General features: G+C 41.9%; 1 protein-coding gene across 2 annotated transcripts in view; it reads left to right on the top strand.

Moving 5' to 3' along the window:
• LHCGR (luteinizing hormone/choriogonadotropin receptor) overlaps window positions 1–19129 on the top strand; it is a 62651-nt gene that overhangs the window by 16717 nt on the left and 26805 nt on the right. For both annotated transcript variants that reach the window (XM_070798619.1, XM_019969469.2), the window contains exons 2-6: window positions 4140–4211; window positions 6287–6361; window positions 9748–9822; window positions 11745–11819; window positions 11908–11985. In XM_070798619.1, the coding sequence (XP_070654720.1) occupies window positions 4140–4211; window positions 6287–6361; window positions 9748–9822; window positions 11745–11819; window positions 11908–11985 (375 nt within the window). The remainder of the gene's footprint in view (window positions 1–4139; window positions 4212–6286; window positions 6362–9747; window positions 9823–11744; window positions 11820–11907; window positions 11986–19129) is intronic.

The raw sequence follows: 19129 nt of genomic DNA, 5'->3' as shown, positions 1-19129 counted from the left end.
GTATTTTAATTCTGCAAGTAGTATTGTGCATATATGTCATTAATTTCTTAGGCATTTCTCTTTTTTATTTTTTTTAATTTAAATTTATTTCTTTTAATTAGAGGCTAATTACTTTACAATATTGTACTGGTTTTGCCATGCATCAACATGAAGGCATTTCTCTTAACACCATGATTCTAAGATACACACACACTGCTCCGTGTACCTTTACACACTTGCTCCTACCTGCCGACCCCTTAGGTAAGTGTGCACATTTCACCATTCCCTCAAGAAAATCTTTGTGAAGGTTTCCTTAAGTATCAGTGTGAGAACTTCTCTGGGATGTATACAGGAGTAGAACCGCAGGGTTATTGGGACAATTGTCCACGTTGCTAAGAGCTTCTGGCTTCATGGGTAGAATCACAGAAGCATCAAACAGGAAAAGGATCGCCTCCAAAGGGAGTACATTGAGATGGTTATTAACAAATCATGGGCCACATGAACAAACATTTAAATACAGGATACAGACACGTTTATGCTTCGGAACTGCTGCCCTTGGAAAATGAATCAGGAAGGAATACATGACGTCACTAAAATAAAAATGTGTCTGTGGAGGAAACAGTTCAGGATTCATAGGCCCACCTTCCCCATATCACTTCATGCCAATACTTCTGTTGTGAAAAGCTTGGTGCACCTGTCTCACCCCATCTCTCCCTCCATCCTCTGACCCCCGGGCCTCTTTTCTGGGGCCAGCCACATCCATAAAGCTACCTGCTGTTCACTCGGTGTCTCTTTTATGGACGGCACTCTGTTTTCACTCTCATCACTAGCCTTTCCTGCTCTGCAGCATCAACATCAACTCTACAAAATTTCATCTTGCACCAGGGCTGTTGCACAGTCACTGGGAGCAGCCAGTGATGATCTACAGCTTCTCTCACTTCTCTCCAACCCTTGCTCCTTACCCCTCATCCCTCCATCAGTCAAACACTCAGGTGTCCTCCCTGGGTCAGCTCTGAGCCAAACTGCTCTCCTGGGAGCCACACGTGCTCCCTTTTGGAGGAGAAGGCTGCCTGCTAAGAGGCTTCAGCTTCTGAGCTGCATTTGCATGAATAAACAGCTCTGAAGGGTTCAGTTGAAGCTTTTATGTAAACACTCTCCAAAATATGTTCTGCACTGCATTATCCCCAGCAATAAAGATTCTGGAATCAGAATTTGGCTGTCAGTTTTATTGATGTTGCATGGGGTACAGTAGAATACAGCTTTCTCCTCTGGAAATTTATTGACTTGGCAGTGCAGAGAGCAATAAAACTGTGTTTTTAATCAGTAAGCCAAGCAGACATGATTCCAGAAGAAATATAGGAAGCAAACATGCCATCATAAGAAGATTTCTCCCTGTCCTGTCCCTGTTCTTCTCAGATGTTCTGTCAAATAAGTTTGGGTACTGAAGGATATGCTTGGTGGGGCTGTCTTCAGGAATAAAATTAGAGGACCAAGTTTGGATTACTTGTTCTAGGTTGTAACACCTCTAAGAGATTGTTGAGTGCAAGTGTTTTTCTGCAATGAAATTTCTTTGCATTAGCTCCTAGAGAGGAATTACTGGTAAGCTGCTTTGCAGGAGGAATAGCAAGAGTGTAACATGCTTCTTCTCAAGAGAAGCGAGGGTCCAGTGCCTGTCCTTTCACTGTGCTCAGTGAGAAAGAGTGAGTGACCTGGCATACATCCGAAGGAAGTGAAATCACTACTCTTGGAGACATCTGCATCCCATATTCCTGGCAGCATTATTCATAATAGCCAAGATATAGGAACAACCTAAAGTTATTTGACAGATGAATGGACAGAGAAAATATGGTGTGTGTATATATATATACCTTGTGTGTGCATATATATACACAACAGAATATTTTTCAGACATAACAAGAAGGAAGTTTGCCATTTGCAGCAACATGGATGAAACTGGAAAGCATGATGCTAAGTGAAATAAGCTAGAGAAAGACAAATGCTACATGGTATTATTTCTCTCTGAAATCTAGGGGGGAAAAAAACAATTTCATAGAAACAGAGAATAGAAATGGTGGTCACCAGTGACCACAGGCAAGGGAAAATGAAGATACAAGTCAAAGGGTACAAACGTTCAGTTATAAGAAGAATAGGTTCTGAGGATCTAATGTACCGCAAGGCGGCTATAGTTAAGAATAGGTGGCTATTCAAAAGAGACACAGATGTAAAGAACAGTCTTTTGGACTCTGTGGGAGAAGGTGAGGGTGGGATGATGTGAGAAAATAACATTGAAACATGTATATTATCATATGTGAAACAGATCACCAGTCCAGGTTCGATGCATGAGACAGAGTGCTCAGGGCTGGTGCACTGGGATGACCCTGAGGGATGGGATGGGGAGGGAGGTGGGAGGGGGTTTCAGGATGGGGAACACATGTACACCCGTGGTGGATTCATGTCAATGTATGGCAAAGACCACCACAATATTGTAAAGTAATTAGCCTCCAATTAAATTAATAAAAAAAAAAGAATAGGTGACTATTGTGTATTTGAAAAGTTGCTGAGCTGAATACTCTTACCACACACACACACTCACACATACATGTTAACTGAGATGTGACCGATCTGTTGAGGTGACAGGATGTGTTCATTATCTTGATAGTGGTAGTCATTCCACAATGTATGTATATATCTAATTTGCATATGTCTAATTATCATGTTGTACCCTTTAAATATATACAATTATATTTGTCAATTATCCCTCAATAAAGTTGGGAAAAAAGAAGAGAGAGTGTGTGGGTTAGGAGCCATATACTTCAGCCCATATTGCACAGTGGAAAGAACATTTGGACTCTGTCAGCTTGGTCGTGTCACCTGGTCCAGGTTACTGAATTTCTTCGGATCAAGTTTCTTCGGCTATTGAAGGGAAATACCTGCCTCACACCATTGTTAAGTGGATAAAATAAGGTTAGAAGTGGGTGTGCATAGTTTATACAGCATGTTACAAGTCCCAGGAGCAAGTCCTTTCTGGAACTGTAAGACATCTCACTGATTCTTACCTGCTCGTCATGGAGGAGGTGCGCTCTCCCAGCAGGTAAGCCAGGCTCTGCTGCATACACAGAAAAGCAAGGCAGCATCTCCACTTCTGTTCTCCGTACTCTCAATACTCACTTCCCTCCTGAAATGCCTGGTCCACTCCCCGCCTCTCTTCCAGTCCCTGGGCCAAATCCTTCAATCAGTGTAGATGCTTGATAAATTCCTGTTAACCTTCATCTCTGCCTTGCAGATGCTTTCTCCTGAGTTATCTTAACCCAGGCTCCTTTATCACTCGTACGTTGTCCTATTCTGGTTCTGCTCTCGCTGAGTGGTCACTCTTTTCTCAACTTTTTGTAATGCGTAACTTTGATCTCAATTCAAGAACACTCAGATTGTTCTTCTGGATATAAGTAAGAGCCTGAAGGAGTCTCTTTAGATGTTTCCCTCAAATGGCATGAGATTAAATGGCATTAAATCAAAATGGTATTTGATTAACCATAGGAGCAAAGTGGTCTGGTTGAGATAGTATTAAAATGGGCTGCCTGGGGAAGATGGTATAGAGTGAAATAGGAGCATGCTGTTAGTGAATCTTCCCTTCTCCTACCTGCCTGGTTTTCAATTGTATTTTCACCATCCATTTCTCCACTCTACCCAAGACAGCTTCTTTTCTATCCTCCCAACAAGCCTATATGTCCACTCTAAAACTATGTGTTAACTGCTTACTTGGTACCAAGCCCGATTCTTTATACAGGTTATCTTGATTAATTTTCACAATGACCCTGTGAAATAGGAATTATTATTTCAATTTTATAGACAAAGGACCTGAAATAGAGGATCTAAATAGTATGCTTAGGGTCTTGTAGCCAGGTAGTAGAAGAGTGGAGATTTGACTCTGGGTGCATCTGATCCCAAGGTTCACTATCTTAACCACGAAATTACACACTTTTTGATAAAGACCAAGAATTAGTCATGGCACATTTCTTTATTGATAGAAGTTAGAATTTTCGACCTGAATCTAGCTATTGGGAACTCTGCGATCACACACATACACACACATTTCATTCATGAACTTACAAGGCACCGAATCTTAAATCTTAAACTCTTGGCTTTCCTTTTTTCTTTTCTAGATCACTCACCTATCTCCCTATCAAAGTAATCCCATCTCAAGCTTTCAGAGGACTTAATGAGGTCATAAAAATGTAAGTAAGATACTGCATATCAAAAGACATTCATAATTGAAATAAAATTTTTTCTCAGAGAACACATAGTTGAAAAGTGGTAATTTTTCTAGGAGAGAAACTGTGTTTAGGAAACCCTAGTATTTTTATCTTTAAAATACAAATAATATCCAGGGACCTTTGAAGAAAAGGGATGATTTTCAAGAGTCATTAAAATTCAGATAATTAACCTTGTCTCAACAAACTGAATGCATTTTGATAGGTGATGATAAACTACTCCAATAAAAAAAAAAAAAAGATTCCAATCATAAAAAACTCCCTCTGCTAGAGCGGCTGTTCCCTCATGTCACATTTTTAGATAACACCCGCATAGAAGAAAATGTGTTGAAAGTTTATTGTGCATCAGAAGACTATCTTTGTATCTAAATAATAAGTATATAACAAATACAGTATTTGTATCTATATTGATAAAAGGCGTTTATCAAAAGTGTAAAGCAGCCTGACAATGCAATGTGCTCTCAGTGCAATGTATAACTTCAATCCTATGTTCGTGGGTCAGCTTCTAGGACACAAAAGCCCATATATGGAAAGGGAGTATGGAGTCCAGTATTCCAGCATCCTCCTTAATGTCAGTCTGAGTCACAGGACCTCAGAGGCCATTTAGATGCTTCCAGAGAGCATCTTAACAATTTTCAGGGCTTTGAAAACAGATCTGCATCTCTGAAGATGCTACATCATCAGTCCTGGTTCTGCGGGGGAATCTCTGACTGCTCTTAGGGTATTAGCAAGCAATCAGATCAGATCAGATCAGTCGCTCAGTCGTGTCCGACTCTTTGTGACCCCATGAATCGCAGCATGCCAGGCCTCCCTGTCCATCACCAACTCCCGGAGTTCACTGAGACTCACGTCCATAGGAACATTAAAAATAATTTGTTAAGAATTAGTGCGTATTATAGGAAATTCATTGCAGGTTACAGAAATGTCAGTTTGCCTGAGGCTAACCTTTACTCTTCTGCTCTCAAGAATTTTAAATGTTGAGTTTTGAAAACTTTGAATGCATTAAGACCTCCTAGTGAGAAAAGCAGCCACAGTTAAATAAGCAAAACTATTAGGTAGGAATAAGATGAATCAGCCTAGAACTATCCACTACTGTGTTTTCATAAAAGATCTTAACTGCCTTAGACTCAGCCTTCCTGTGGGCTAAAGCTCATCAAGTCTGAAACCTTCAGTGAATGTTAACCTTAGAATTTGAGACTCTTTTCTCAGCTGGCAGCAAATGATAGCTTATATGGGGATTTTAGGGTAACATTAACATTACCCACATGCTTGGGGGTGATATATGGCAAAGTTGGTTCCTTTACTTTTGTGTTTCTTTTTTAAAAAAATTAATTCATTCACATATCTACTCATTCATTGATACCCTAAATGCCAGACTATACGAAGCCACTAGGGATTCAGGAGTGACTGGGACATAGTCTCTGTCCTTAGTTTGCTAACAAAGTGAGGAAAATGGTCAAATACAAATAGACAGTCACAACCCAATAAGGACACTTCATTCAGGAGTTGACCACTCTGCAGCTGCCTCAGAAGAGGATTTGGGAGAGGGGTAAAGAGTCAAGAAACCAGGAATCCTAACCCAAATTAAAACCTCACTAGAGTGATGGAGTTGGGAACCCAGACATTTTGATCCTGATCCCGAATCTTCTTATAAGCACTATTTGCCTCTCCTCTCAGAATTTTAATGCCCAAAGCTATAAAACAAGGGAATCCAACTGGATTTCCCCAGAGGACATGTCTACTTCCAACAATCTGTAACTCTGAGTCCACAGATAAATAAGCAAAATGGTCACATTAACGGGAAATACTGAAACTTGCATTTCAACTGCATCTGGGTTGTAGGTGCCCATTCGGGCTCCTAGAGGGAGGTGTGAGCACGTTATGATGTGAGGACAACTTAAGGCATCCCTATTCTTTTTTAAAAGGACACACCCCCCCACCCATTGTTGGGTCATGCATACAACTTATTATCATGCAGAAACAATCATTTATTTCATGCTTCTTTTTCCTTTTTTTTTTTTTTTCTCTCTCTCCCCTAGTGAAATCTCTCAGAGTGATTCCCTGGAAAAGATAGAAGCTAATGCCTTTGACAACCTCCTCAATTTGTCTGAAATGTAAGCATCAGCTAACAGATAGTTTATTGCTGTACACTATTACCCTCGCTGGCTGGAGCCCACTCAGTATTTGTATTCAAGCATCCATAGCTAGGAATCCAAGAGGAAAAGACTGCAGCAATTACTAGGTCTGGGCAGGCACCAATTTCTGTCACTGCAGTGTCCTGCAGGTTGCCATGGTGACAACTGCTTCTCCCTGGGAGCTGTATAAATTCTGAAACATCACAACACAAAGTTGGAAATTAAAATTGACATTGTGGAGTCCTGCCAAGTAGCTCTTACCTTGGAAGGAAGGGTATGGAGTCCTTGAGGTGGTGGAATATTTAGAAAGGAGCTTAGAGTCTTCCCTGGTGGCTCAGAGGATAAAGTGTCTGCCTGCAATTCAGGAGACCCGGGTTCAATCCCTGGGTTGGGAAGATCCCCTGGAGAAGGAAATGGCAACCCACTCTAATATTCTTGCCTGGAGAATCCCATGGACAAAGGAGCCTGGCGGGCTATAGTCCACGGGGTCGCAAAGAGTCGGACACGACTGAGCAACTTCACTTTCACTTTCACTTAGAGATCATGAATTAGTTCACTGGGGACTATTTGGGCATATTCACTTATTTAGTAAATGGTTCTTAGAAACCTACCATGTAAAAGTGTTTGACACGTGTATGTTGGATTTGTTGTTGTGACGTTTTTGAACTGATTCTTAATAATAATCCTTTCCAAATTATCATTTTCTTCCAATTTACAAAAAAGGGGGAATGGGAGAAGACTAGCTTGATTCAATTTTCAGATGTCACACAGCAAGTTAGCGCCAGAGTTAATAAGACTAGAAATCAGGTCATGTGACTCCTAAACCAGGCTTCTTACTGCTGCCCAGTTTGACCCAAATCTGAACTTCTACAAGCTGCATCAGCAGAGGAGTTTCCAAAGTTAAGGAAGCAGAAAAGATATTAGCAACAAATATATTTTGAGCACTCGTTCTCAGCCTTTATTTCCTCTAGGTTGTGTCATTTAATCCTTGCAGCTGCCCTGCAAAGTGGGGTAATTATCCCTTTTGTTCACAGGAAGGAATGGAGGCTCAGAAGGGTCGGTAACTTGACCAAAGTGGCACCTTCGACAATGCCAGGGCTGGAATTCAACCCCAGCCCATGTCTTCAAAGCTTGTGTATTTTCCACTGTACCACAAGGCCCCCCTATGAATGGTCCAATTAGCAATCATCTAGAGAGGATAATGAATTAATAAGTATGTGGGTACACATGTCCAACTAAGGGTCAAATGATCCTGGAATACAGAGGAGGTAAAATTTACATCTCCCCCAAGAGATGACAGTGTAACCAGGGAAGTAAGACTAATTCACCAAACAGAGGGAAATCCAAAATAACAGGTATTTAAGTGCAAAAGGTATAGTCTGGACTTCGCTGGGAAGTAGAATTTCATGGTGGGAGTGGGGTAGGGGAAGGTCATTTCTGTTACATCATTTCCATTACCAGTCCTACCTGGACCTGGAAATCTGAAAATCTGTAGTTTTTTTTTTTTTTTTTTTTTTTTAATTTTATTTTATTTTTAAACTTTACATAATTGTATTAGTTTTGCCAAATATCAAAATGAATCCGCCACAGGTATACATGTGTTCCCCATCCTGAACCCTCCTCCCTCCTCCCTCCCCATACCATCCCTTTGGGTCGTCCCAGTGCACTAGCCCCAAGCATCCATTTTAACAGACTTCCCAAGCAATGTTGAACCACAGCAGCTTGAGATAAATAAAACTGCTCATGATGTAAAGCAGTTTTATTTAATAGATAAAGATATCTATCTTTATATAGATGTAAAGATAAATTATCAATTTATAGATAGATAAAGTATCAATTTATTAATACAGAAAGAAAAATAAAGTGCTCTAAGGAAAGGAAGGCCCTGAGACTAGAATGTCAGCTCCCCACAGCTCTCTTTGCCTTGTTTACAGCTGGATCTCCAGCACCTAGAACAGTGCCTGGTACATGGAGGTATTCAATAAATGTTTGTTCAATGAATGGATGGATGAGTGGTCAGATTCCAAAAGAGTCTTAAGAAACAGAAGTTCTTTCCATCCTACCCACCTAATGTCTTATATGGCCCAAGACTGCTTGACTTAGTTGTTGTAAAGTTAATTTCAACAAAAAGTCCCTCACCTCTAAAGAATCAAAGGGATGTAAAGGACAGAAATCGACACCATGATGGGAAACTATAGTAAGGTGGAATACACGCTAGACTTGGATTTGGAAAAGCTGTGTTCACCTCCAAGCTCTGCTACTTCTCAGTTCTGTGATTAGAGACCAGTCATTCAGCGTCCTGATTTCATCCACTGTTGTCAACACTGGAAGGCTCACTGTGAACCAGACGCGCACATTCACCGTTCAAAACCCACTCTATGAGGAAGTCAGGCTTCAGGTGATGCATCCAAGGTCATACGACTAGTAACACCAGCCTGTTAAACCAAGCTGACACCGGAGTCCATCCACCTAACCAATACTCTAGATTTTCTCTACAGAACAAGAGGAATTATCATTTCCTTCCGTGGCTGTTGCCTGGGTTTAAAAAGCCAGAGACATTTACTGACCTTTTATTGAATCCATAGTAGACAGTAAATGTAGCTGCTTTTCAAAGTCACTGGGGAACTAGGAGGAAAGGCATTAATACCACTGCAGTGCTGTGCTTTTCCATTTTGCCAAGCCCTGCCTTGTGCATTATCTCTACCTGCTATGTTACTCCCTACCAACCTGTGAGGCAGAGGAAGTGCTATTATTATTCTAATTTTACAGTAGGGAGCACTAGGTCAGGGACGTTAGAAGGCCTGGCATCATCACACAACCAGTTATCTATAGAATGGATGTAATAACCCCCAAATGCAAGCCCCTAGCATCAGCCCTGGGCTATTCCAAAGGCTGAGTGCCCATCTGAATAACCGGTCAGTGTGACTGCCAGCCACTACGAAGATGACCAGTTTGTCTCCAAGAGCAAACAGCCAATTCATTCATTTCTCTTGAGAGTGAAATTGCCCGTCACCCCCAGTGTGCTGGCTCCATGGTTGGGCAGGATCTAGCTGGCCAGGAGCCCTGGATGTTGGTTATTACTCGGGGGCAGGAAGGAGAGCAGGCAGAATGGAACAGACTCCCAGCTATAATGCTTACACTTATCTCAGCAAGATGTTGAAAGCAGAACTCCTGGCAGTAGCCGGCGGGCTCTCATCGTCCCGTTTCTACCCCGAGGGTCTCGGGAGCACCCCTCAAGCACAAGAAAGTCACTTGATTTTCTTGGTGCCATTTTCAGCCAGCACCCTCTGGTGACCACGGCCTTGTGCAGTCCAAATAAAGCACATCTATTAAACTGCTGCCTGTTTTTCCATTTCTCTTTACAGACTGATCCAGAACACTAAAAACCTGGTGCACATTGAGGCTGGAGCGTTTACAAATCTCCCTCGGTTAAAATACCTGTGAGGAATTTTCCTTTTTAAGCAATAGGGGCAGGGGATGTGGGCATCTGATGAAAACTTAAACAGTTAAAAGGTTGGGAAGAATTTTTAAACCACATACTTAGCATTATTTGCATGTCTGTCTTCAGCTTTCTGATTAAAAGCTAATCAGCACTTCCTATTAACCACTATGCTGGGTGCTTTTGAATACATGTAAGTGGTTCCCGACGTTTTCTTTGTCCCAAACCTCCAAGAAGGATATCACCCCCTTGCAATGATTTTCAAAGTGATGGTGGGCATAGGGCAGGGAGGTCAGGACACTTTAAAAAGGGTAAGTCGGACTCTCTAAGGTGAGGTGGTGATATAGACAGGGCACAGGTGAAAGTGGAGAGGCAGTTCTGATTTGACCCCCATCCATGGTTAAAAATTCCTGACCTCATTTCCCTCATGTGTTCATTCATTCACTCAGCGAATTTTAAAGTATTGCCTTGAGTAGGCCTTGTGCCATAGAAACCAAACCATTATTTTCTATTTCCCATTAAACCTTATTAAGCCCACTAGTTAGCATTACAAGTTGACTACCACTGTAGCCTAGCAGATTCATCACCTTGCCAGCAAAACAAGAATCCCTGTAACGGGATACAAATCTATAAACTAGTCACCCTGGATCTTTTCACATATCAAGTAATCATTTATTCACAGACAAAAAAATGAACATTTAACCCTCTGATATAGATGTCCATTCTCTCTTCCTCCTGATGAATTAAATTTCATAAAATCCCCAGAGGAAGCAAAGTCCACCACCTCTAGCAGCCCTGCCCTGGGCCACGAGCATAGCCCCTTTGGCTGCTCTAACTCTGGATGACAATTCCTAACTCAAGTGTACTGCTTTTCCAGACCTCCAAGGGATCTACAGGATGCATAAGCATCTGCAGTATCAAATACATTGGAAAAACATAAGAAAATCCCCAAACCAAATTTGACCACTGCAGCCCCTTGTTATCTAAGAATCACTGCTTTTATTAAACAGCATCTTCACCCCTAAAATACAATATTCCCCCAACCCAGTACACACTGCAGTCCAAGCCCACACTGCCTTCACCAGTCACAGAGAGGACAAGGATTCCATGTGATCTGGGGTAACAGGTAGGGAGGAGAACCAGAGAGAGCCAAAAGAGAAACCTGGACTCCTTTCTTCATCACCAGAGTGCTGGGCAGTTCAGTTCAGCTGTCCACAATCCATGACTGGTGAATTTAAAACTCGGCTGGGAAGATCCAGACGCTGGACTCCTCTCAAGGAGTCCCATTCTTGTGTAATAAAATATCCTTCAATCTAACCTATCACTGAAGTCTCACTCCTCTTTGAAGGCTAAGTAAAAGGTGGGAGGAAAAGAGGAAGAGCCTTGAGTAGCTCCAAAACCAAAAGAATGTTCCATGATCAGTGAAATACAGGGAAGAACTCCCTGAATTGTAAGGTAGCTAAATAAAGGGAGATTTTTAATAATGAGGATATGATTTCTCACATGGAGATTAATCTTCCTGAAGTGTTTGAGTTAAAACCTGTTCTAAAGTGAGAGATGCTTTCTAGAATCATTAAGAACACAGAATACACTAATTAGCAAAAGGAAATGGAACGCAATACAATAGGAAACTGCAATTGATGCAATAGGAAAAAGACAAGCTGGAAATACAAATGCAAATGAGAAAGACAGAAGAGTTTGGCCCCATCCCTTAGATCTCTAAAAGGAGCAACTTCCCCCATAGTGTTAGGGGCTTTTAATTCTGATCCTCAACAGCCAGAAGTGTTACTGAGAGAGCCAAACTCCACATTTTAGTGAAAAGAGTTATCTGCATAGTGTCTTTCTACTGTTTTTATCTTTATTCCTTAGTAACAATCCCCTATACTCACTCTGCCCACATTCCCATCCTGCCCCAAATCACAGAAGCATCTGTAATACAGGCATCCACAAGCTTCCAGATGTTACGAAGATCTTCTCCTCTGAATTTAATTTCATTCTGTAAGTACCAGGCTGATTGCTATGCATAAGAGTTTCCTATTTGCAGCTGAAATTTAGAAAGTAAATATTTCTCATTTCATTCCTCAAGGGAAATTTGTGATAACTTACACATAACCACCATACCAAGAAATGCTTTTCAAGGGATGAATAACGAATCCATAACGCTGTAAGTAAATGCGCAAATTCAGGCCCTGCCATGCAGCTCCTACTATTCCCACTTCTAGCTTGAGGTGGGCTCTTTCTTATCTTTCATCACGTTCCTAACTCACTGCTGACATTCTTTCTGACCTAAAATGCCAAGGGTGAGAGGAGTCATGTGGGATGGCAGCTAGGTCATCTGTTCCTGTGACAGCCAACCAACCCATTAAGTTCAAAATTAATCAAATGGGCCCTGAGGATTTACAGTGACCGAATTTCCAGCTGATGAAATTGTTCACTACATCGATGGACTGCTTTGAAGCTAAAAACAGACAGCCTGGAGAGCAGTGACTGCCCTGGTAACAAGAGAGCACAAAAATTTCAAGTTTCAACTGAGAAGAGGTTGGAAGGATATTCTTCAAGTAGGTAGAGTAGCTGATCAAAGGACCCTGCTCCTTCTCTCTCTCTCTCTCTCTCAGTTATTTTTCACCTTCTCCTTGGAACCTGCTTACTTTGTTTCTGAAGGAACACCAACTATGCCCATTCCCTACATCCTTTCATACTTGAAAATAATGTCTTCTCATCTGGCAGTCACTCATCAGGGTACCAGGCACACAAGCCAATCCCTTCCATGCTCTTTCGTAAGGCCTCACTACTAAATATATGGTCCATGGACAAGCATCTATAGTGTCTTCTGAGAGCTGGTAAGAAACGCAGATTCTCAGGCTCATCCCAGACGCACCGACTCAGAATCTGCATTTTAATAGATTCGAAGTGATTCACATCACATTAAAGTTCGAGCTAAGATAACCCAACTTATTCTCTTCACTGTACACCTGCCTGACTTCCTTCCCGTTAGATCCCTGCCCTCTTCACATGAACCACCTTCCTTGGCTCCACCATTCAGAGGCAGAATCCTGGACACCATGTCTCATTTATCTCCAAAGCCCGGTGACCCGTGTTCAATTCTGCTCCCACATCCACATCTTCTCACTCATTCTGCTTCGGTTACATTCCATGGCAGGATCATGATAAGACAATCAATGACCTTAAATGTCCTTAAAGAAAGAGAGAGCATGTGCTGATGATGCAGAGATGAGGAGCTAGTTGTGAAACAAGAGAAGAGACCATCTCAGAGGATTGTCTTTTATACAATGGATTCTAGAAATTGCTATCAATGGTGCACTGCATTTGATTAGTAATTTTACTGTCAGATCAGATCAGATCAGTTGCTCAGTCATGTCTGACTCTTTGTGACCCCATGAATCGCAGCACGCCAGGCCTCCCTGTCCATCACCAACTCCCGGAGTTCACTCAGACTCACGTCCATCGAGTCAGTGATGCCATCCAGCCATCTCATCCTGTCGTCCCCTTCTCCTCTTGCCCCCAATCCCTCCCAGCATCAGAGTCTTTTCCAATGAGTCACCTCTTCACATGAGGTGGCCAAAGTACTGGAGTTCCAGCTTTAGCATCATTCCTTCCAAAGAAATCCCAGGGCTGATCTCCTTTAGAATGGACTGGTTGGATCTCCTTGCAGTCCAAGGGACTCTCAAGAGTCTTCTCCAACACCACAGTTCAAAAGCATCAATTCTTCAGTGCTCAGCCTTTTTCACAGTCCAACTCTCACATCCATACATGACCACAGGAAAAACCATAGCCTTGACTAGATGGACCTTTGTTGGCAAAGTAATGTCTCTGCTTTTGTTTTTTTTTTTTTTAATTTTATTTTATTTTTAAACTTTACAATATTGTATTGGTTTTTCCAAATATCGAAATGAATCCGCCACAGGTATACATGTGTTCCCCATCCTGAACCCTCCTCCCTCCTCCCTCCCCATACCATCCCTCTGGGTCGTCCCAGTGCACCAGCCCCAAGCATCCAGTATTGTGCATCGAACCTGGACTGGCGACTCATTTCATATATGATATTATACATGTTTCAATGCCATTCTCCCAAATCTTCCCACCCTGTCCCTCTCCTGTCTCTGCTTTTGAATATGCTATCTAGGTTGGTCATAATTTTCCTTCCAAGGAGTAAGCATCTTTAATTTCATGGCTGCAGTCATCATCTGCAGTGATTTTGGAGCCCAAAAAACTAAAGTCTGACACTGTTTCCACTGTTTCCCCATCTATTTGCCATGAAGTGATTGGACTGGATGCCATGATCGTTTTCTGAATGTTGAGCTTTAAGCCAACTTTTTCACTCTCCACTTTCACTTTCATCAAGAGGCTTTTTAGTTCCTCTTCACTTTCTGCCATAAGGGTGGTGTCATCTGCATATCTGAGGTTATTGATATTTCTCCCGGCAATCTTGATTCCAGCTTGTGTTTCTTCCAGTCCAATGTTTCTCATGATGTACTCTGCATATAAGTTAAATAAACAGGGTGACAATATACAGTCTTGACACACTCCTTTTCCTATTTGGAACCAGTCTGTTGTTCCATGTCCAGTTCTAACTGTTGCTTCCTGACCTGCATACAGATTTCTCAAGAGGCAGATCAGGTGGTCTGGTATTCCCATCTCTTTCAGAATTTTCCACAGTTTATTGTGATCCACACAGTCAAAGGCTTTGGCATAGTCAATAAAGCAGAAATAGGTGTTTTTCTGGAACTCTCTTGCTTTTTCCATGATCCAGTGGATGTTGGCAATTTGATCTCTGGTTCCTCTGCCTTTTCTAAAACCAGCTTGAACATCAGGAAGTTCACGGTTCACATATTGCTGAAACCTGGGTTGGAGAATTTTGAGCATTACTTTACTAGTATGTGAGATGAGTGCAATTGTGCAGTAGTTTGAGCATTCTTTGGCATTGCCTTTCTTTGGGATTGGAATGAAAACTGACCTTTTCCAATCCTGTGGCCACTGCTGAGTTTTCCACATTTGCTGGCATATTGAGTGCAGCACTTTCACAGCATCATCTTTCAGGATTTGGAATAGCTCAACTAGAATCCCATCACCTCCACTAGCTTTGTTTGTAGTGATGCTTCCTAAGGCCCACTTGACTTCACATTCCAGGATGTCTGGCTCTAGGTGAGTGATCACACCATCGTGATTATCTGGGTCATGAAGATCTTTTTTGTACAGTTCTTCTGTGTATTCTTGCCATCTCTTTTTAATATCTTCTGCTTCTGTTAGGTCCATACCATTTCTGTCTTTTCTTGAGCCCATCTTTGCATGAAATGTTCCTTTGGTATCTCTGATTTTCTTGAAGAGATCTCTAGTCATTCCCATTCTGTTGTTTTCCTCTATTTCTTTGCATTGATCGCTGAGGAAGGATTTCTTATCCCTCCTTGCTATTCTTTGGAACTCTGCGTTCAGATGCTTATATCTTTCCTTTTCTCCTTTGCTTTTCACTTCTCTTCTTTCACAGCTATTTGTAAGGCCTCCCCAGGCAGCCATTTTGCTTTTACTGTGCGTAAGTATAATTCTACACATACAGTTATCATGTTACAAAACTGTGGCCAATACAGCCTGGACTCAAGAGTGTTGCAATCAAAAGAATACAGAGCAGCAACCAGAAATAATTTCAAAATAACTCAAATTCTTACTTTGCATCTCTTACACATCAGAAAGGAGTCTAGATCCTAGAAAAACTTCTCTAGAGTCTTTCTACTCCTCCACTTCCCTCAGGTACTGTAGCTCTTCTAGCTGTTCATAAAGCCTTTCTGACTCACCATCACCTATGGATCAGGAACTACTCATTCATCATGTCCCCTGTCAGGAACAGGGCATTTACAGAGCACTGCATGCCTTAGGATTTGGGGTCTTTCCATGTCTTTACCGAAGACACAAAAGACATATAAGACCCATGTCTTTGGGAAGCTCACAATCTCAATGGGAGAAAACATGAAAGAATAATACAAGCCAGTAGACATTCACTGTGAGTGTGTGGTACACAGAAATGAGAAGTCTTGGAGAGGTTCTCTTAGGCTGAGAAGTCAGGCTGCAGACCTGAGTGAGACCTTGCAGAATCAGTGGCACCTGTATGAGTAAATATGATAAAAGTGGCTAATATTTATATAGCACTTATTAAGTGCCTGCTGCTGCTGCTGCTGCTAAGTCACTTCAGTCGTGTCCAACTCTGTGCGACCCCACAGACAGCAGCCCACGAGGCTTCCCTGTCCCTGGGATTCTCCAGGCAAGAACACTGGAGTGGGTTGCCATTTCCTTATCCAATACCTGGAAGTGAAAAGTGAAAGTGAAGTCGCTCAGTCGTGTCTGACTCTATGCGACCCCATGGACTGCAGCCTACCAGGCTCCTCCGTCCACGGGATTTTCCAGGCAAGAGTACTGGAGTGGGGTGCCATTGCCTTCTCCTATTAAATGCCTACACTGTTTAAAAGTACTTTTTTAAAAACTCATTTAAATCTTGCAACCCTACAAGGTAGGGACTGTCCACCCCATGTTTAGATGAGGCAACCAAGACACTGAGAAGTTAAGTAATTCACCCCAGGTCAAGCTTTAGTCTCAGACAGTCTTGGCTCCAGAGTCATGGTCTTAACCATTAATGTGGTACCATATACAGAGAAAAAGGGGGTGAACATTCCAAGTGAACATGAGCAAAAGCATGGCAGTGGGAAGGAGGAAAAGAGGATGAGGCATATCTATTGGCAGTTGGAAAAGACATTTAGATGAATGGGGGGGGTGGAGGAAACACTGGATTGCAGAGCATTTTCAATGCAGGGTTAAGGGGCTAACAGCTTAGAAATAACCCTGAAGAAAAAAGTATTAAGAAGAAACCACTCAGTAGAAGAGCTTTTATTCAAAGATCACAAATAGCCAAGACTTCCTTTGATTCTGACCTAAATCTGAAAGTAATCAGGAAAACAGTAGCAAGTACTCCTCCCAGATATAAGCACAGCCATGGGAGAGGAGTGCAACGAGAATGGGAGGAAGAACAGAAGATGGGGAAGAAGACCAATAAGAAAATGAATGTTGAGATAAGCCATGGGGCTCTATGAGTTCACACGATGGGGCCGCCTCACAAAACCCAAGGGGAAACCAACGATTTCTTCTCATACGTCACATTTCAGCATCTTGTACAGTGTACAGGAGCTGCACAGTGTTTTTATTAGGGGCCATTAACTTATTTTAGTTATGATTTTAAGAAGAATAGTGCCTACCAGCAGGGCCTAATTGCCCCACTTCTGAAGTTAACGAGGACTGCAGCTCCATCTCACCCAGGGAGCCCATGAGGGATTGTGCCTCCATCTCCCTCCTCACTCTTGGCCCTTCATCTGGAAGGGAGTGATTAGTCATTTGCTTGGCACTTATTCTCAGCTGAATGGGCCTTTCTGTACATGAAGAATCATGTGGAGCACCCCGCTGGAAAAGGGTATTACATTCAAAGAGGAAAACCTTATTTCCTCAGCTATAAAGTTCAACTCTCTAATTAGAAAATAATGAAGGCAAGCCTTCTCTTCTCATTATTAGTTGTAGTTGAGATTTCGCTTTTTATGGAAGGGTTCCTGCCCTCCCCCCACCCAGATCTTTACCAACTGTGAGCTCTTTTAATGAAAACAAAACACTTCACTTGATGCTGGAGAAGCTCAGTGGGGCTAATGCTAAAACTATGCATTATGCTCTTATGTCCCTTTAAAGCCATTTGCTTTTCATTAAATCTCCTCAAGAGGCTACCTTGAAATGCCCCCCACCCTGAATGAGCAGGATTTGGCTGTACCACCTTTACAATATTCTAAATGACTTGTCATACCAGGCTCAAAAAAGGAGTCAACCTTGATTCACATCTGAACTCCTCACAGAGAAGGAAAGGTCATGGCAATCAATTCTCTAAGACCCTTCAGAGAAGGGTGGCCCGGCAAAGGAGGACAAGATCCCTGGCTGCACCCGCGATGAGCCGCAGTGAGGAGATTGTTGGGCCCTCAAGTAGAAAAGCCTGGGCATTAGCCCTGGCTCTAAGTCCACCTGGTTTAAGCCAAGTCACAGACCCGCGACAAACTTTCCAATGGGACTACTCATACCTCCTCGTGCAAACTCAATTCAGTCACATTGTGACAACCACACTGTATCACCACTTAAAAGCTCATATTTAGCAAGCCGATTATTTCACACCATCATGAAAACGTGTCTCATCATCTCTTTTTAAATACTTTTTTTTTTATTTTGAAAAATTTAACTGACAAATAGAATCACTTTTCATTTGTCTTTCCACTGACGAAAGGAAAGAGCAGCACCATGAACACCCCTGCACACCCTACCTAGCTTCACCTACTATAATCGTCTTGCCACATCCACGCCGTCCTGTATATGTAAATATATACAACACATTTCCCTTTTGCCAAACCATCCAAAAGAAGTTTATAGACATGATACTTCCAAATACTTCAGCATGTATTTCCCTAAACAGAAACATTCTCTGGAACTACAACACCATTACACCTAAGAAAATCAACATGGATTTAATGACATCATCCAACTTACAGTCTGTGTTCAAATGAAAACGTCTTTGACAGATTTTTTTTAAAACTCAGAATTCAAACATTATCCATAGCATTTTTGCTGTTATGTCCCTTAGTCCTCCCAACCTCACCCCCTGAGAACTGCCCTCCTGACTTCCTCTGCTCTGCAAAACACAAATTCCTTTGAGGGCTTAGGCCAGTTGTCTGGACTCCTCCAACTATACTGTCCTGATTAGATGTTAAATGTCTCTCTCTGCATCAGACCAGGAGGTGCATTATGTCACGCGATGCCACTCCTTGGCCATTTGGCTATGGAGGTACTGCCAGACCTCTTCATTGTAAGGGCATGTTTCTCCCTTTGTCATAATTCAGCAAACCATCATGGGATACTTTGAGTTCATGTGACCATCCATTGGCCAACAACCTTTCACCTAATGGTTTCAGCATTCATTCATTATTCAGTTATTATAGAGAGCTATAAAATGGTAATTTTAAATGTATCACTCCTCTACATTTATCAGCCAGCACTCTTCTGTATAAAAAAGGGGTTTTTTTTCCCTTCATTCTCCTCTCTTTCTCTCTTTTTAAGTATCACTACAAAACATGGATTTTTCAAAAATGTTATTCAATGTATTGTTCTCCATTGCTATCATTATTATTTTGAATGCATGTCACCTTTTTATTGTTGCATATGGTAAGCTGGCACAAACTTGGCCGTAGTGGAGGGAAACATAAAAACTCAGTACTGCTGAAAAG

The sequence above is a fragment of the Bos indicus genome, chromosome 11 (assembly GCF_029378745.1).
Source record: "Bos indicus isolate NIAB-ARS_2022 breed Sahiwal x Tharparkar chromosome 11, NIAB-ARS_B.indTharparkar_mat_pri_1.0, whole genome shotgun sequence".
Taxonomy (NCBI): Eukaryota; Metazoa; Chordata; class Mammalia; order Artiodactyla; family Bovidae; genus Bos; species Bos indicus.
The sequence above is the reverse complement of the archived record's forward strand: the minus strand, read 5'-3'. Positions and strand labels throughout refer to the sequence as shown.